Here is a 20,831-nt window from a genome sequence, read left to right as displayed (position 1 = left end):
CACACACACACTCTTTCTCCGTCTCTCTCACACACACACTCTTTCTCCGTCTCTCTCACACACACACACACTCTCTTTCTCTCTCACACACACACTCTCTTTCTCTCTCACACACACACTCTCACTCTTTCTCTCTCTCTCTCACACACACTCTTTCTCTCTCTCTCTCTCTCAAAGACACACACAGTCTTTCTCTCTCTCTTTTCCACACACACTCTTTTTCTCCCTTTCTCTCTCTCACACACACAAGCACGCACGTAAATCAATGGGGTGAATTTGTATTTGCAGATGCATTCTATTTTATTCAAAAAGCACATAATCTATTGAGAGTCAGTCAGTGTGGTGTTTTACAAATTTCTGCTTTAGAAATGTAACCAGTTTGACTCCAAACCAAACCAAAAACAATTCTTGAAAGGATTCACACCTAATATGCATTGTCTGACCTAAAACGTCACCTAAAACTGTCCTAATAATTCGAAGATCAAAGAGAATTTGTGTTCCAAGGAAAGCGAATCAGCATTTCTAGCTGGTTACAAGGACCATGTGATTTACATTGTCATGGAAATGGAGTGAGAAAGGGATAGGGTTTCTAAGAAATTCCTGAAATTCTCAGATAACTCTGCAGTTTATAGTCTAAGTGATGGTGTTTCTTCAATCGTGCTTTTCAGCTTTGTTACAGATAAAGTCAATAAAAGTGAAACTTTGTCAAGTCATCCTTTCAGCTATCAACTCGAAGGTTGAATTTTTTTCAAGTTGTCAGCCCTTGTTGAAGACTAGAAGATGCAAAAGCATTCATCAAAAACCATCAGGGGACTATAACAAGCTCAAGAATCATGTACATGTATTCCGCCTCAATATACAGAGACCGTACTTCTTCCTTGATTATCCTTCTACTCTCTTTATTTATAAAAGACCTTATGAGTGTTCTTTGGTAATATCTTCATGCTCTGTCTTGACTTGTCTAATGTCCTTTCTTTAATTATTCCCCTGAACTTTCAATGTTCCTCTAGGCTTTCTGCAATATTTAGCACTCAATATTTGATGTAAGGCTCCCTGTTCTTTAAATCTCATTCTTTCCACTCTATATGTTCTTTGGCTTCCAAAAGTGTATAGTTAGGAATCTCACTATTTTTAATTTGTGGGGCCATATTTGTTTCAATCCTTTATTTCCTCCTTTACATCTTCCACTGCCTAGATGTTGATATACCATCTAGCAGCTGTTTTCATTCTGCTTTTGTTAAATCTCAAGTCCCACCTACTTGAAAGGTGTGGAATAACATCTCTGAACAAGTTAATTGGAAAATCTCTATCTTTGCAGCTTGGTAAAATTGTCCTTTCCACATTTAAAACATTTACAGAAAGGGTCTGCTGTTCATGTTTTTGTCATTTGCAAATTCGACATTTGTGCAAAATATTCTATGCACCTTATAATCCATTGTGGTGTAAATGTTTGCTTATCTGTGGTGTCATGGGCATAACGTTGCCACGAAGTTGTTCCCAGATATGTGATTATAAGAGATGTTTAACTGTTATTGTTTTGATATCTTGCACAATACTAATTGATCTTTACCTCAACAATAAAATGCAGCACAGAGTCACACATTAACTAATGCAATTTTTTTCAAGAAGACCATAAGATATAGGATCTGAAGTAGGCCATACAGCCCATCAAGTCCACTTCACCATTCAATGAGATCATGGCTGATCTGATAATCACCAATTCGATTTCCTGTCTTATCCCCATAATCCCCGATTCCCTTAATAATTAAAAATCAGCACTTTCTCAACCTTGAATATACTTAATGATGCAGCCTCAACAGTCCTCTGCAGTGAAGAATCCAACAAATTAGTCACCCTCAGGAAAAAGAAAACGCTCATCTTTGTTTTAAATGTGCGGCCCTTTATTCTGAGATTATGCCCACTTGTCCTAGACTATCCCACAAAGGGAAACATTCTCTCCACATATAACCTGTCAATATTTCTTAGAATCTTATATGTTTCAATAAACTCCTAAACTCCATTGCCACAAGCCCAACCTACTCAATCTCCCTTCACAAGGAAATCTCTCCGTAACCGGGATCAATGTAGTCAACCTTCTCTGGACTGCCTCCAATGCCAGTGTATCATTCTTCAGATAAGGGGACCAAACTGTTCACAGTATTCTGTTGTAGTCTGACCAGTGCCTCACTTAGTTTTAGCAAAACCTCTTTTCTTTTATACTCAAAGCCCTTTGGAATAAAGGCCAACATTCCATTTCTATTTCTGTTACCCACTGAACTTGGATGTTAACATTTTGTTATTCATGCACTAAAACCCCCAAAACACTCAATGCTGCAGCTTTCTGTAGTCTTTCCCCAATTAATTAACATTTAGCTCTTCAATTCATCCTACCAAAGTGTGCACAACCTTACATTTTCCTATATTATGTTCCATGTGAGAAGCTTTTGCTCACTTGCTTAACCTGTAGGCTTCTTGTGTCATCCTCACTACATGCCATCCCACCTATTTTTGTATCATCTGCAAATGTGGCGATAGTATTCTGCCATTCAAATTATTAATATATGTTGTAAATAATCATGCCTCCAGCACTGATCTCTGTGGTTCTCCACTACTTATAGACTGCCATCCTGAAAATGCCCCTCCCTTATCCAAACTCTCTGACTTCTATTGGTTAACTAATTCTCTGTCCAAGCTCACTTACTACCCCCAACATCATGGGCTCTTATTGTATTGCTTGGCTTATGTGGGTTTCTTATCAACCACATTCTGGTAAATGCAAATATATTACATCTACTGGTATCCATTAATCTACCCTGTTTGTTATCTCTTCAAATAACTCTAGTAAATTTGTCAGGCATGATTTCCCCCTCTTGTAACCATGCAGACTCTGCTTGACTATATTATGTTTTTCTAAATTCTTTTGCATTCTTGATAATATACTCTTAACATTTTCCAATGACAGGTTTTAAGATAACTTGCCTACAGCTACCTGTTTTTCAGTCTCTCCCCTTTTTGAATAATGATCTTACATTGGCAGTTTTCCAATCCTCTGACACTTGCCCAGAAATCTAAAGATTCTGGAAGTATTACTACCAACCTATCCACTCTCTCTGCAGCTACTTCCTTTGAAATCCTAGGATACAACCCACCAGATCCAAGGGACTTATTGGTTTTTCGCCCCATTAATTTCCCAAGCACTTTTTCTCTAGTGATAGTTATGCGTTTATTTCCTCCCCTTCTTTAGTCCCTTGATTATTTAATATTTTTGTAATACAATTAGTATCCTCTACTATGAAGACTGATGCAAAGTATTTGTTCAACTCCTTTGCCATTTCCTGGCTCCCCATTCTTTCTCAGCCCCTGTTCGCTGAGATGCCTATGTTTACTGTTGCCTCTCTCTTCCCTTTTTAATATTTAAAGATGTTCTTACTTTCTATTTTTATGTAACTTGCAATTTATTTTCTCCCTCTATTATTTTTCCAGTCATCTCTCATTGGCTTTCGAAAATTTTCTAATCGTCTGATTTAAAATTAATCTTTGCCACGTTGTAAGTGTTCTCTTTCAATTTGACACTGTCCTTAACTTCTCTGGTTAACTATGCTTCGTTTATCATCTTCTGACAATTCTTCCTCATCACATGGATATATCCTTGCTGTGAATCTATTTTTTAAATTGTCTGCCATTATTCATCAACTATCTTTTCTGTTAAACTCCTTCCCCAGTCGACTCCAGCCAATACTGTTTTAATTTGTTTGTAATTATCCTGATTTAAGTTTAGCTGAGTTATTTCTCAGTCTCTAACTGAATGTTGAATTCTATCATGTTATAGTCACTGTTCGCTACGGGATCTTTTATTCTGAGACCATTTATTAAACCTGCCTACTTACATATTACCAGATCCAAAATAACCTAATCCTTGACTGGATACACAAAATATTGTTCGAGGAAGCTATCCTGATTGCACTCTATGAATTCATGACCTCAATATTTTCTGATTTATTCTCTGTCCTATAGAACAGCTATTATTAGGGAGCCTACAGTCAACTCCCTTCAGTGTTTTCATCACATTGTTATTCCTTATCTCCACCCATACGGTTCTATATCATTCAATCCAAAATTATTTTTTACTAATATATTAATTGCATCTTGTACTAATAAAGCCACACACCACCCTTCTCTTCCAGCCTGTACCTTTGAAAGGTCACACATCCCTTGGAACATTCAGTTCCAAGCTCTGAACTTCTTGTAATCATTCCTCCATAGTGACTTTAAAATCATGCCTGTTGGCCTCCACTTCTGGCGTCTGTTCATTTATTTTGTTCTGACTGCTGCACGCATTCAAGTAATTTTGCTTTATTACCTTTTGTTCCCCCTTTTTCTCTATTTGTTACTGATCTTTTTAAATGCTTTGTCCCTTTTTGCCCCATCTGAGTATGATTGTCAAAATAATTTTCCAGCAACGTCCTTTTGATTTGCCAGCCTACATTTCTCTCATCCCTTTCATTACCTTTATTCCCCTGCCACCGAAGCCCATCCAACTTGAACGGCTCCTTTCTACCTAGGTACTGGTGCCAGTGTCCAGATTGCCCCCAGCTTCTCTCCAGAAAGATGCAAGCTGATCTAAAACACAAAACAAATCACAATCCCAGTGTTCTGCCTGATACATTGTCCAAAGACAGATTTTTTTTTCTCCTATGTAGAGTGTTGTCTTTCCAAATGAAGGCGTTGAGAACTGAAATCCATTCCTCCTACACCAGTCTTTAAACCATGCATTTAACTCTACTTTATCTACCCTATACCAATTTGCTTGTGGCTCAGGAAGTAATCCTGAGAGTATTGCTTGCAGGTTCTTTATTTTAGTTTAACTCCTAACTGTTCAAACGTTTTCAGTAGATCCTCCTTTCCTGTCCTTTCAATGTCGTTAGTACAAACGTGGATGACAACAACTGGATCCCTCCACTCCCGTTCCAAGTTCTTCTCCAGCCCCGAGGAAACACCCCTAACCCTGACACCCAGCAGACAAAATATCCTTTGGGAATCCCACTCATGAGTACGTTGTAAATGACACATTGAATTTTTCAATCACTAGCTATATGTTGTGCCACTCCCCTGCTTACAATCAACTAAATATATTTTTGCACCAAAGATTATTCCTTTTTCATAAGCAATGACACTTTATCGGAGAACAGGTTTTCTAGAACTGAATAATTCTGCTTTACCAAGAAACTGAGAATCAGGTTGCTGTACAGTTCTGAGGAACTGTCACTGAACCCGAAACATTAATTCTGATTTCTCTCCACAGATGCTGTCAGACCTGCTGAGCCTTTCAAGCAACTTCTGTTTTAGTTGTTGTACAGTTCTAATTTGCTGACCCGATCACTACAGATATGTTTTATTCTCCAGGTAGAATGAGGAAAATAAACATTATTATTTTCTTTTACTGAATTCTGATAAAGTAACAAATATCTTAAATGTTTCTATACAAAATGAAGTTATCCAACCAGTCTGGCTTTCATTCACAGCACTTTCCACTGAACCTATACCTGAGCCTTCATTTTGCAGTTGTTAATATACTTCACCAACACCGTCTATTTACTGTTAGTTCACAGCAAAAGTTTTGATGGTTGGAATCTAACCAATTGACTCCAATCATAACATATGTTCACCATCTGCAGGGTTTTTCAGGAATGTAACCCCTGCAAACAGCAGGACTTTACCATATTCTTATTCAGTCCTTGTCCTTCTCAATAACTACTAAATCTAATTATGATCAATCCCATAAAAATGCTCTTCTTCTGCCCTTCCACCTGCTTAGCTTCAATCCTGAAAGCTAAACCCTGTCAAATGCATCAGAAATCTAAACCCCTTCATCTCTTCAGCTGTGCTCTGTTGTCTCCAATTTCTATACTTAGTGTCACTTCTGTTTAGGTGTAATCCAGATATTATTCCATTTCCAATGTTAATTTAAATACAATTAGGATAAAAAATGTCTCTTGAGACCTTGTCCATCCTTATCATGGCAATCTCCTCCAAACCCATAAGCCTCTCAGATGCCTGAACTCCCTTTAATTCTGGCCTCTTCTGCATTCCCAATTACAATTGCTCCACTACTTTTGGTCATGCCTGGGTTCAAAACTCTGGAGTTCCCTCCCAATAACCTCTACCCCACTTTCCTACTTAAAAACTGTTTTTAAGACCAAACCTTTGACCAAGCTTCTGGTCATCTAACCTAATATCTCCCCATGTGACACAGGGTCATACTTTGTTTTATAATGTTTCTGTGAAGTACATTAGAACATTTCATTTTCTTAAAATTGTTACATAAATGTTGCTGTTTGAAGTCTTACTGTTTAATTTCTTTCCTAGCTCCTTGAAATCTATCCTTCTATCTACATTGTTGGTACAACTATGGACCCCGTCCTCTGAATGCTTACTCTCCCCCCACTCAGGATACTTTGCAGCAGTTTAGAGATGTTCTTCACTCTGACACCGGAAAGACAACACATCATCCCTGAGTCATCTCTGCAACTACAATCTTTGTCACTATTATTTACATGTCATCCCTCTTCCTTCCTCCCACACTGGGTAGCTGAACCATCTATGGTGCTGTGGTTTTGGTTCTTGCCACTCACCAGAGGAACCATAAATGAACACTAGTTAGAGAGAAAGATGAATTCAGGGCACTCTTCAGCCTGCTCATCCATTGGACAGTCACCTTCTCTGATTGTACAATTTTAAGCTCTGGTTACTAATATGTTACGTACATAACTCTTGGTTTTGCAGTTGCACCATGCTGATGCCTGCTGCTGCTCAAGCTCTGAAACCACACAAATCATCACAACTATTGTAAGGGCTCATGAAAAAATGACTTTCAGAACTACAGGACTATCAGTGAGGGAAATTTCAGCATCACAGGGAGTAAGATTAGTGTGAATTCTGACCCTGATTTTCTACAAATGCACCTATTTCTGTTTTAATTGCAGGTTTGGCATGGGGTAGGAGGAGGGAAGCTAACGGAGTAACTGTCTTTAGTGAGGGAGATCGGTGATAAAAATCATTTCAAACAAGTTCTATTGTACAGATCTCGTGAGCCAGTTAAATTTAATGGCTGCAGACAAGGTATCCCCTGGCTCCAGAATTGTGGCAACTGAAGAAGGTAAGATCTACCATGTCTATCAAAGTTAAGCATTTTTCAATATTAAACAGAAGAAACCTGGCATATTAAGGAAACTTTCTGTCAGATTACACCATTCCAAAGATCAAAAACCATCAGTCCCCCACCGTGATCTCTCCCTCATAGCTGCCTAACAGAATCACAGAATTGTTAGTGATATAGGATGCCATTCAGCCCATTATGCCTGCATCAGTTCAATTACATTGTGCCAATTTCCTACCTTTTCCCCATTTCCATGTACACCATTGCTATTCAAACTAATTGACCCTAGCAGTTTTTTTGAGGGGGGATGGTGTTGGTAAAGGGAGCAGAGAGAGGGAAAATAACATTAAGTAAAATGCTATTCAGATGAAATGTGATGAAAAGCTGCTATACTTTGGTCTTCATGGCATTTCTCAGTTTCTCACTCACTGAGGAATGCTGCTGCTCCTAGCCCATAAATACTGGGGGCAGAGTGTCAGAGGATGAGAAATAAAGTTTATCAGAGAGGGAAAGTATGTTTTCACATTACCTTTTCTCTCTGAATTTCATTCTTGATCTGAGAGATCTTTATTTTCATGGTGTCCAATTCTTCATCTGGTACCAATGGAATGGTTGGAGTGTTGTCTGACTCATCCAAATTTTGGAAACTCAGATCAGCTAGAGGAATGTACCACTTACAGTCATATTGTTGGTTCTTGCTAAGAGAGAAAAATAGCATTAGTGTAACTTCAAGATCACTGATAAAAGAGAGATCGAAGATAGGACATGTTTTTGCAGATTTGTTACCTTGTTACGCCTCAACTCTGGGTGGATGTTTGTGAAGTATACTGTTACTATGAGAATGTCATTATTTACTTGCTGATATTTCTCAATTAACAACACTGAGGTACTCACTGCTGTCCTTATGTCCCAGAAAAAATAGCTCAGGTTCAAAACTCTTCACTGTAACTCCAGAAGTACACATGCAATTTTCAATCCTGGTCTTATCTGTCTACTACACTTACTTTGCTGGATTCTGATGAATTTGAAACTTGAATGTGCATTTCATGTCCTGATTAAGTATCACTCATTAGTAGTGGTTCAAATTCTGGTTTTCTTTCATGGACCTTGAACTCTTAGATTGAACTGTAGGAAGGTATATTTCCTGACAACACATGATCTGTGCCAAAAACATTTCAAATTCATTCACAGATGTCAGCTTCGCTTGCTGAGCCAGCATTCATTGCTCATCTCTAATTGCCCAGACAGTAGTTAAGAGTCACATGTTGGCCAGACCAGGTAAGGACAGCAGTGTCCTACCGTAAAGGATATTAGTGAACCAGATGGGTTTTTTGCGATAATTGATGTGGTCATCATTAGACTCTTTTTTTCATTAGATACCAGATTTTTTATCAAATTCAAATTACACTATGTGCCACGGCAGGATTTGAACCCAGCTCTCCAGAACCTTACCTGAATCCCTGAATTAACAGTCTAGCAATAATGCCAATAAACCATCACCTCCCCTTATTTACTCATGGGGTGTGGGCATCGCTGGCTGAGCCAGAATTTCTTGCCCTTCCCCAGCTGCCCTTGAAAAGGTGGTGGTGACCTGCTTTCTTGAACCATTTAAGTCCATTCAGTGTAGGTTGGCACACAGTGTCCAGAGTTCCAGACTTTTGACCCAGTGACACTAAAGAAATGGCAAGGCATTTCCAATCCTGAATGAAGAGTGGCTTGAAGGGAAAACTACAGGTGATGATGCATTCATGCATCTGCTGCCCTTTTCCTCCTCAACAGTAGTAGTTGACAGTTTGGAATGTGCTGTCTAAGGAGCCTTGGTGAATTTCTACAGCGATGGTATATTCTGCTACTATTGAACACTGATGGCAAGGTAGCGAATGTTTGTGGATGTGGTGCCAAGCAAGCGGCCTTGGATGGTGACAAGCTTCTTGAGTGTTGTTGGAGCTGCACTCATCCAGAAAGTGGGGAGTATTCCATCACACTCCTGACTTGTGCCTGTGGACAGACTATGGAGAGTCTGGAGGTGAATCACTTGCTTCAGGATCTCTGGCCTCTGATCTGTTTTTCCAGTCACAGTATTTAATTGGCTAGTCCAATTCAGTTTCTGGTTAATGGTAACCCCAGGCTAAACGTTGAGATTTTCTCTTGTTAGAGATGGCCATTGCTTAACACTTGCGTGATGTGAATGTTACCTGCCACTTTTCAGCCCAAGCCTAGATATTATCCAGAATATGCTGTATCTGGACACAAAATTCCTCAGTATCTGAGGTGTCATGAATGGTGCTGAACATTGTGCAATCATCACTGAACATTCCTACTTCCAACAGTATGGTAGACTGAAATGCATTGATGAAGCTGAAGATGTTTGGGCCTACGGCACAACCCCAAGGAACTCCATGAGATGCTCTAGAGCAGAGAAAGATGGGTGACTTCTACCTACCACAACCACCTTCCTTCGTGCCAGGTATGACTCTTATCAGAGGAGTGTAACCCAATTCTCAATGACTCCAGTTTTGCTTGTGCTCCTTGATGTCACACTCAGTCAAATGTAGCTTTAATGCTAAGGGCAGTCACTCTCACCTCACTTCTGGACTTCAGCTCTTTTATCCATGTTTGAACCAAGTCTGTAATGAGGTCAAGTGATATAAGTGGCCCTGGTGGAACCCAAAATGAGCATCAGTGAGCAGATTACTTCTAGGCAAGAGCAACGCTGTGATGACACCTTCCAACACTTTATTAATAATAGAGACTAGATTAATGTGGTGGTAATTGCTCAGGTTGGATTTGTCTTGCTTTTTGTCTACAGGATATATCTGGGCAATTTCACATTGTCGGTTAGATGCCAGTGTTCTGAAACAGCTTGGCTAGTGATCTATCCAGTGCTGCTAGCTGTTTCTTGAGTTTACATAGTGTGAATTAAATAGGCTAAAGGCTTGCAACTGAGATACTGGGGACTTCTGAAAGATGTTGAGACATTCATTATTTTATTTTAATTTCCATCATTCTTGTTTTTTAAAGAAAGAGAACAAGGTTTTCGAAAGAGAACAAATTGATATTTGTTTATGAGGCCAGGCCTGGAATTTGATTCAATTGATTCTTGTTCAGTGTACTCTACATAAGTTTCAACGCCAGAGTGGAATAATGCTGAAACAGACAGAAGATGTTTGAAAATTAACAGCGGCCACAGCTAAGAGAACGTTTTAAAAAAAACAGAAAGAGAAACCAAAGTTTGCAATGGTTTGGAACATGTGTATTTTTGTCAGAAGGATTGTAGCTGCCAAAGCCATAGGAAGGAGATCATATTGCTCTCTGGTTTATCCTCACATTATCAACTTATTGAACGCAGAGAGAATAGAATCTCGATTATAAATAATAAGTAATTATTTCTTGGCACCTACTGGAAGCTATTTGACTGGTGTCGTCAGAAAGCAAGCAAGATACAATCCTGTGTGCAGGCCAGGCAGCATCAAAGGAGCAGGAAAGTTGTCATTTCCAGTCAGGACCCGAAGCTTCTGAAGCAGGGTCCCGACTCAAAACGTCAACTTTCCTGCTCCTCTGATGCTGCCTGGCTTGTTGTGTTCCTCCAGCTCCACACTGTGTTATCTCCGACTCCAGCACTGGTAGTTCTTGCGATCTCCAACATACAATGTTGTATGTCTCTGATATTATGAGCTGTGGAAACAGCTTAAGTGAACTGGCCACTTACATCCCTTTTCTTCAGTTTTATCCCTTAGTTGTGTGTTCGTCTGACTGTCCATGTGACAGAGGGGCTAGAACTGAAGAAGATTAGATTAGGTTTAAATCATAGACATTAATTAGATTACCTTGTTGGTTAACTTCACTCTTCTGAAGCTTCTGCATTAATACAAAATTGTTAATTCTTTTGTTTAAGCTATAAATTTGGTGTCTGATATTGGCTATCCACAAAATCTGGTATTGGTTATTTAAAAAGGCTGATTAGAAACTACTGGGGCGATTGAGAGTCATTGAGCATTTTAATTTTACAATGTTACAAATATATAGATGGAGAGGCTGATTTGATTCGGCTGTCTGTCTGTGTCAGAATGGACAGCAGGTAGACTAAGCATCTACGGGGCTTATCTCAACTATAGCCTGAGATGCACAGTCTCTGCTTAGAATGGAAAAGTTCAAAGCAGGAAAGATTGCTTGCTCAAGGCCCAAACAAAAAATTATATATGCTTACAACAGGGAAGAACAGACTAAAGAGAGAATATGGGAAGTACATCAAACAGGGCGGCATGGTCGCTCAGTGGTTAGCAGCGCTGCCTCACAGTGCCAGGGTTTGATTCTACCCTCAGGCAACTGTCTGTGTGGAGTTTGCACATTCTTCCCGAGTCTGCGTGGGTTTCCTCTGGGTGCTCCGGTTTCCTCCCACAGTCCAAAGTTGTGCAGGCTAGGTGGATTGGCCATGCTAAATTGCCTCTAGTGTTCAGGGATGCGTAGGATGGGGACAGGTCAGAGTGGGATGCTCCAAGGGTCGGTGGGGACTTGTTAGGTCGAAGGGCTAGTTTCCACACTTATAGGGATTCTATGATGAGAATGCGAGTGTATAAGGTATAAATACTAAGTTTGCAGCTGACACGAAACTTGGTGATGTTGTTCTTAATGAGGAGGATGGTCTCAGGCTACAATCTGATATTAATCAACTGGTACATTGGGCAAAGCAATGGCAAATGGAATTTGATCCCGATAAGTGTGAGATGATGTGTTTTGGGAGGTCTAATATGGACAGGATATACATAATGAATGATAGGTCCCTAGGGAGTACTGAGGAACAAAGGGACCTTGGTGTATAAGTCCATGATCTCTGGAGGTATCAGCACAGATAGACAGAGTGGTGAAGAAGGCATACAGGTTGCTTACCTTTATTAGCAGAGGTGTAGAATACAGGAGCAAAGAAGTCTCGTTACAACTTTATAAAACATTGGTTAGGCCACAGGTGGAATACTGTGTGTAGTTCTGGTAATCACACTATAGGAAGGACATGATTATACTCGAGAGGGTGCAGAGGAGATTCACCATGATATTTCCTGGGATGAAAAGTCTCGGTTTTTGTGCAGACACTGGACAGGCTGGGTTTCTTGACCTTGGAGTACAGGAGGCTAACAGGGGATCTGATTGAGGTATACAAAATTATTAGAGGCATAGAAAGAGTAGATTGTGAGGAGTTTCAGAGGAGATGTGAGGAAAAGAGTTTTCACCCAGAAGATGGTAGATGAATGGAATGTGCTATCTGAGAGAGTGATGGAGCCAAGTACTCTCACAACATTTAAGAAGCATTTGGATGAGTACTTAAAACGCCAGGATATAGTAGGCAATGGACTAAATGCAGGTAAATGGGATTAGTGTAGTTTGGTGTTCGTTGGTTGGTAGAGACATGGTGGACCAAAGGGCTTGTTTCTATGCTGTATGGCCCTATGACTTGTGAGGCGAGATTGGACAAACTTGGTTTGCTTCCACTTGAATGCTGACGGATGTGTGGCAGCCTAATAGAAGTTTACAAAATTATGGAAGGCATGGATGGAATAGAACAGGTGGAGTCTTTTTACTAGGGTAGAAATGTTTAAGGTAAAAGTTTAAAAGAGATGTGAGAGGCAAGTTTATTTACAGAGGGTGGTAAGTGCCATCAGAGGTGGTGGGGTGGAGGTGGGTACAATAGCCTTGTTTAAGAGGCATCTTGACAGATATATGAATAGACAAGGAACAGAGAGATATGGATCACATAGAGGCAAAAGGCTTTTAGTCTAGAAAGGCATCAAATGTCAGCATGGTTTTGGTGGGCCTAAGGGCTTGTTCCTGTGCTGTACTGTTCTTTGTCCGTAGCCCCCCTATGACTCTAAAGTTGTCATCAAAAATAGTAAACTAACCTAATGGCATCATAGAAAAAGGCTCTTATGGAGCTATATGTTTAATAACCTGAAAAAAACTGAATTCTGAATTCAATTAATCTGGTAGGCTAATTAATTTCAATGCCTCTCTAATTCGCTGCTAAGAGAGGTGCGACAATGGCAAGCTTGTTACTTGCTAAGATATATTTGTGCAATGCCATAAGGGCATTAGAAACATGAGCTAGAGTAGGCCATTTGGTCCATCAAGCCCGCTTTGGCATTCATAAAGATCATGGTTGATCTGATTGTGGTAATAGGAACACATAAACAGTCTTCAGAAAATACAGTACTGATGCAGGAAACAGATATTTTATCAATGGCACTGGTAAACTGCACAGGACCCTCCCCAGGGAAAGTGAAATTTGGAAGAAGTCCATTGCATAACGCAGCCAAGGATTATAAGAGGTTATATTTTGAAGGTAAAGATGCTCTACTTTTGTCTAAGAATGAGCCTACAAAGATTGTGGTCTTGACATAGGTCCACTGAAAGAATTTAGAGATTGACAAGTAACCTGTTCGGCCGTTATGACATGCTTCCATGGCCGTCAAATCCTGAAGTGGGACTTGAACCTCGAACACTGGGATGTTGCCACTGAAATAAGACCTCTCTCAGTCAATATGCCTATTGGGCAAATATAAGAACATAAGAGCTTAAAAATTAGGAGCTGTTCAGCACTAATATACTGAATGATGGAATAGGCCTGAAGGGTTGAATGGCCTACTCCAACTTTCATAATAAAAGTGCTGAACTGGTTGTGGCCTGCATTCCATTTTCCTGTCCCTATAACCTTTGAAAATCCCTTGTCAGTCAAATGTCTGTCTAATGTAACCATGCATATACTCAAAGATCCAAACTGCAATACTCAATGCAGAAGAAAATTTTAGCATGAACATCACATCCAAGTATGTTCTTCCTTAAATGGGGTGTCCAAATTGGTACACAATACATGAGTGTGATCTCACCAATACTCTGAACAGTTTTAGTACGACTTTCCTACTTATATATTCCATCCCCCCTGCAATAAAGGCCATAATTCCATTGGCTTTCCTAATTACTGGTTATACTTGCTTGTTGACATTTTGTGATCCGTGTAGAAGGTCACTCCTCAGTACTGCAGCATTCTGCAGTACCTCCCCATTTAAATAACGTTCTGCTTTACTATTATTCCTGTCAAAGTGGATGATCCCACATTTTGCAACATTATATTAAGTGTCAAACTTTTTCTCAGTCACTCAGCCTATAGCCCTGTGCAGACTCTCTGTATCCTCCTCACAACTTGCCATCCCACTTCTCATTGGATCTTCAGCATATGTGGCAACAATACAGTCAGTCCCTTCATCAAGTCATTAATATAGATTTGAGGCCCCAGTATTGATTCCCAAAGCTTACCCGATAGTTTGCCATCCTGAAAATGACTCAGTTATCCTGACTCTCAGGTAACCAGTCATCTATAATGCTAAAAATCACCAATAGACAAGTTCATATCTTGCGCAGTAATCTTTAATGTGAATTTTTCAGCTTATTATTTCACAAAAAAAATTCTTCATACTACTTTTTAACTTTCACCTTTTAGTTCAGGAATAAGATGAGTAGCTCAGTTGGTTTCTCAAAAAGTCCAAACTATTGACTTTTTCTGTGATTTGAAGCTGGTCTGTAAATCACCCTGCTAGATTGATAGTCAAGTAAATTGCATTCGCCTTCTTCATTCAATCAGAAAGATAAAGGCAAAGTCACCATAGTTCCACAGGACCACAGGGCTGCTCTCTTATTAGAGAGAGATGACTGGTGGTAAGCTTAACCTGAGGGTTACCTCACCTCAGGCAAGGGACAAGGTTGAGAAGATGGGGGCCTTCATCGTGACCTCAACCTGCACAGGAACTGAACCCATGCTATTGGCATCACTCATCATTGCAAACTAGCTGTCTAGCTAACTGAGCTGACTATAATAGAAGGGAGTGAACCCAGACCAGTGCTGGATATTGGTATCCTCAGCCCTTCTGAAGAGGAGGTTAGAAAGCTATCTGGGGAGTACTATGACCATTTCTGCACCTATGGAGATCGGACTAGTATCATGGTCCCAGCTAATGTTATTAGTGACAATGTCAGATTGTAGACTGAAATCTGGCTTGATAGATCATATTTTGTTTCTTTTTGTTTTAATGATATTGTCCTTCACTGAAACACAAGTACACGATGCTGCAGATTTTATGCTAACAATAAAAGAGTTAAATATAATGAACCAAACTGTATATATGGCAGGTAAGAAAGGAAAATCTTACCGTATTTTACAAGTGTATTACAGATAAAAGGATAACTAGGGAAACAGCAGGGCCAATGAAGGACCACAGTGGTAATTTGTATAGAGCCAGAGGACACAGGTAGGGTTCTAAATAAATACTTTGTGTCAGTTTTCACTAGTCAGAGGGACAATGTGGGCACAGAAATCAGAAAGAAGGATTGTTATATACTTAAAGAAGTTAGCATAGACAGAGAGGAGGTTCTGAGTGGTCTGGCTTAGAAATAGATAAATTTCCAAGCTAGGTGAAATACATCCCAGGTTTGTTGAGTGAGACAAGGGAGGAAATGGCACAGGCAATAATCTTCAATTCCTTTGGCCAGAGGAGAGATGCCAGCGGACAGCCAATGTGGTACTGTTATTCAAGAAGAAAGCAAGGGATAAATCAGGAAACAAGGTATAGAGCTGGATGAACACAACAGGCCAAGCAGCATCAGAGGAGCAGGAAAGCTGACGTTTCGGGCCTAGACCCTTCTTCAGAAAAAGGAGCAGGAAGGCTGACTTTTCGGGCCTAGACCCTTCTTCAGAAAATCCAGCATCTGCAGTTCCTACTATCTCTCATAAATCAGGAAACTACAGGCCAGCTGGTCTAACCTTGGATGGTGTGGAAACTCTTGGAAGCAATTCTGAGAGGCAGAATTAATCTGCACTTAGAGAGGCAGGCATTAATCAGGAACACTCAGCATGGTTTTGTTAAGGGGAGGTCATGTCCAAGCAACTTGATTGAACTTTTCAAAGAGGTAACCCGGAGTACAGATGAGGGCAATACATACTTGGAATTCAGCAAGGCTTTCAATGAAGTCCCGCGTGGGAAACTGAATGCAAAGGTAACAGCTCATGGAATCCAAATAAATTTGGCAAATTGCATACAGAATTGTCTGGCAGGATGCGGAGGGTGATAGTTGAATAGGGTTTTTGTGACTGGAAGCCTGCATCCAGTGGGGGTCCACAGGGGTCAGTGTTGGGCCCTCTGCTGTTTGTGCTGTATATGAATGATTGAGGCTTAACTTTACACTTGAGTATAGCAGGGTTCATCAGTAAATTTGCAGATGATACAAAAATTGGTGGGGTCGTAAACAGTGAAGAGGATAGCCATAGATTACAGAAGGATATAGACAGGTTGGTTAGATGGGCTAGTCAGTGACAAATGGAATTCAATCTGGATAAGTGTCTCATGAGGCACTTGGACAGGACAAACAAGGCAAGAGAATACACAATGAATGGTTAAACCCTGGGGAGCAGTGAGGATCAGAGGGACCTTGCTGTGTATGTCCACTGGTCCCTTAAGGACAGGTGTACAAAGTGGTTAAGGAGGTTTGTGGAATACTTGCCTTTATTAGTCGAGGCACAGAATTTAAGAGCGGGGATGTAACTGCATAAACACTGTACAAAAAGTTGGTTAAGCCACAATTACAGTATTGTGTGCAGTTCTGGAATCCACATTACAGGAGAGATGTGATTGCACTACAAAGGGTGCAGAGGAGGTTTACCAGGATGTTGACTGGGCTGGAGAATTTTTTAAATTCACTCATGGGATGTGTGCATCACTGGTTAGGCCAGCATTTATTGTTCATCCCTAATTGCCCACAGAGCAGTTAAGAGTCAATCACATTGCTGCTGGACTATAACCTGGTGTCATGTCCACCCTAGTCCAACATCAATATCTCCACATTGCTGTGGGTCTGGAGTCACATGTAAGCCAGGCCAGGTAAGGATGGCAGTTTCCTTCCCTAAAGAGCATTAGTGAAGAAGATTGTTTTTTCCGATAATCAACAGTGGTTTCATGGTCATCATTAGACATTTAATTCCAGATTCCTTTTCATTGAATTCAAATTCTACCACCTGCCATGGTAGATTTGAACCCAGGGATAACAGTGTGGAGCTGGAGGAACACAGCAGGCCAGGCAGCATCAGAGGGACAGGAAAGTTGACATTTCGGATCGGGAACCTTCTTCAGAAATTTTACCTTACCTGAAACGTCAACTTTCCTGCTCCTTTGATGCTGCCTGGCCTGCTGTGTTCCTCCAGCTCAACACTGTGTTATCTCTGACTCCAGCACCTGCAGCTCTTACTATCTCTGAGGATTTGAACCCAGGTCCCCAGAACATCAGGTGAGTTTCTGGATTAATAGTCCAGTGATAATAGCACTAGGCCATTGCCTCCCCTATTTCAGTTATGAATAGAGATTGGATAGACTGGGGTTGTTTTCCTCGAAGCAGAAGAGACTGAGGAGGTTCATAATTAGGGTGTATAAAATAGAAAGAAAGTTTTTCTTTGGTTGGGGATCAATGACACTGGGACACGGATTTAAAGTAGGGGACAAGGTTCAGTTGAGGTGTGAGGAAAAGTTTTTTCACCCGGAACGTGGTGGGAATCTGGAACTCACTACGTATAACAGTAGTAGAGACACAGATTCTTATAACATCTAAGAAGTATTTAGATATACACTTGTGACACCAAGGGACTCAAGACTATGGACTAAATGCTGGAAAATGGGATTAGAATAGTTCGGTGGTTGTTTTTAACAAGTGCAAACGTAATGGACTGAAGGGCTTTTTCTGTACTGTAGAGTTCTATTACTCTCTGCAATATAACAAAATTTAAAGATTTTGAACCACATGGTGAAGTACAATCCCGTTAATCCCAACTTCATTTACAGTTCTCATACTAGAGAAAATTCCGTCCTTCAATTCTATGAAGAGATTACGAGCAAGGTGGACAATGGGGACCCAGTGGATGTGGTGTACCTAGATTTCCAAAAGGCCTTCGACAAGGTGCCACACAAGAGGCTATGGCATAAGATAAGGATGCATGGCATTAAGGGTAAAGTATTAGCATGGATAGAGGATTGGTTGACTAACAGGAAGCAAAGAGTGGGGATAAATAAGTGCTATTCTAGCTGGCAATCAGTGACTAGTGGTGTGCCTCAGGGATCGGTGTTGGGACTGCAATTATTTACAATTTATATAGATGATTTGGAGTTGGGGACCACGTGTAGGGTGTCAAAGTTTGCAGATGACACTAAGATGAGTGGCAGAGCAAAGTGTGCAGAGGACTGTGTAACTTTGCAGAGGAACACAGATACATTGAGTGAGTGGGCAAAGGTCTGGCAGATGGAATACAATGTAAATAAATGTGAAGTCATACATTTTGGTAGGAGTAATAGTAAAAAGGATTATTACTTGAATGGTAAAAAGTTGCAACATGCTGCTATGCAGAGGGACCTGGGTGTCCTTGTGCATGAATCACAGAAGGTAGGTTTGCAGGTACAACAAGTAATTAGGAAGGCAAATGGAATTTTGTCCTTCATTGCTAAAGGGATTGAGATTAAAAGCAGAGAGGTTATGTTGCAGCTGTACAAGGTGCTGGTGAGGCCACACCTGGAGTACTGTGTGCAGTTTTGGTCTCCTTACTTGAGAAAGGATGTACTGGCACTGGAGGGGGTGCGAAGGAGGTTCACTAGGTTGATTCTGGAGTTGAGGGGGTTGGCTTATGAGGAGAGACTGAGTAGATTGGGATTATATTCATTGGAGTTCAGAAGATTGAGGGGGGATCTTGTAGAAACATATAAAATTATGAAGGGAATAGATAAGATAGAAGTAGAGAGGATGTTTCCACTGGCAGGTGAAACTAGGACAAGAGGGCATAGCCTCAAGATTAGAGGGAGCAGATTTAGGACTGAATTGAGAAGGAACTTCTTCACCCAGAGGGTTGTTAATCTATGGAATTCCTTGCCCGGTGGAGTAGTTGACGCTACTTCAGTGAACGTTTTTAAAGATAAGGTAGATATTTTTTTGAACAATAAAGGAATTAAGGGATACGGTGAGAACGCGGATAAGTGGATCTGAGTCCACGAAAAGATCAGCCATGATCTTATTGAATAGCGGAGCAGGCTCGAAGGGCCGGACGGCCTACTCCTGCTCCTAGCTCTTATGTTCTTAGCACCTTTTTTTGGGCTTAATTTAACTCTGGTTTCAATTCTCATTCTGCAGAAATTGCCAGCCTCTTCCTCGCAACTTTATGTAAATAATTTAGATTCTCTCAGTTTCAAATAACCCTCAGGGCTTTAACCAACAACTTCTGGTTTGAACTTTCAAACTAATGCCTGTCTCTGAGGTGACCTATTTCCCAAGAATTCTAATTTATCTCCCTTCTTCAGAAGCAACTGGTTTACACATCAAGGTTCAGTCAAGACTCTGCAAACCTGCCCAATCCAAAAAGGCCATCTTCATGCTATGGGTGTTTCCTGTAAGCCAAAATAAAATTCCAGAATCTTTGAACTAAAGGCTAATGCACATCACTTGTAAAACTCTTCCATTGTAAACAAAACCCAATAATTCTCCAAGAACTCTCCCTGTCATAGAGTCACAGAGCTGTACAGCATGGAAACAGACTCTTCAGTCCAACTCGTTCATGCCAACCGGATATCTTAATCTAGTCCCATTTGCTAGCATTTGGCCCAATCCCTCTAAACCTTCATATTCATGTGCCCATCCAGATGCCTTTTAAATGGTATAATTGTACCAGCCTCTACCACTTCCTCTGGCACCTCATTCCACACACGCACCACCCTCTGCATGAAAAAGTTGCCCCTTTGGACCCTTTTAAGTCTTTCCCCTCTCACCTTAAACTTATGCCCTCTAGTTTTGTACTCTGGGGAAAAGACTTTGGCTATTCACTCTATCCATGCCCCTCATGATTTTACAAATCTCTATAAGGTCACCCCTCAGCCTCCAACGCTCCAGGGAAAATAGCCTCAGCCTATTCATCCTCTCCCTATATCTCCCTATAACCCTCCAACCCTGTCAACATCCTTATAAATGTTTTCTGAACCCTTTCAAGTTCCACAACAGCCTTCTAATAGGGAGACCAGAATTGCACGCAGCACTCCAGAAGTGGCCTAACCAATGTACTGTACAGCTGCAACATGACCTCCCAGTTCCTATACTCAAAGCACAACCAATATAGGCAAGCATACCAAACCCGTTCTTCACTATCCTATCTACTTGGGACTCCACGTTCAAGGAATTATGAGCCTGCATTCCAAGGTCCCTAATGCTTTATTTAAAAAATCACCATGGCTACAGAAATATTTACAGGTTTAATCATTAAATCTCTTCTTATACAGAAATCCCAGGTGGCATTAGTTCAAAATACAACATTCCTGAATAGATAATATTAAAATAAATCACATCCCTACATTACACAACATACAGAAAGCCAATGATGATATTTGCATTCTGATGTTGTCAGATTCATAGACATTGTTGGATGAGGGAGTGCATGTCCAGAAGTTAATTCTTTCTTTTCTCTACTTCAGATGCTTGCAGGCAAAAGAAGAAAAAGATTGGGGGGCAAGTTACTGATCCTCCTCAAGCTCAAACTCCAGTTCCAGTTTCCACAGCACTGAGGATGATAACTCCTAATCCTGAAATGGTGCGCTGACATGCCATTCACCTGCACCCT

General features: G+C 40.6%; 1 protein-coding gene across 2 annotated transcripts in view; it reads right to left on the bottom strand.

Moving 5' to 3' along the window:
* si:dkey-91m11.5 (PH_BCR_vertebrate and RhoGAP_Bcr domain-containing protein) overlaps positions 1 to 20,831 on the bottom strand; it is a 422,142-nt gene that overhangs the window by 137,741 nt on the left and 263,570 nt on the right. For both annotated transcript variants that reach the window (XM_048611239.1, XM_048611240.1), the window contains exon 10: positions 7,686 to 7,854. In XM_048611239.1, coding sequence (XP_048467196.1) covers positions 7,686 to 7,854 — 169 coding nt within the window. The remainder of the gene's footprint in view (positions 1 to 7,685; positions 7,855 to 20,831) is intronic.

This window comes from Rhincodon typus, chromosome 24 (assembly GCF_021869965.1).
Source record: "Rhincodon typus isolate 14 chromosome 24, sRhiTyp1.1, whole genome shotgun sequence".
NCBI lineage: Eukaryota > Metazoa > Chordata > Chondrichthyes > Orectolobiformes > Rhincodontidae > Rhincodon > Rhincodon typus.
Note: the sequence above shows the minus strand (reverse complement) of the source record. Positions and strands in the feature narration are given on the sequence as shown.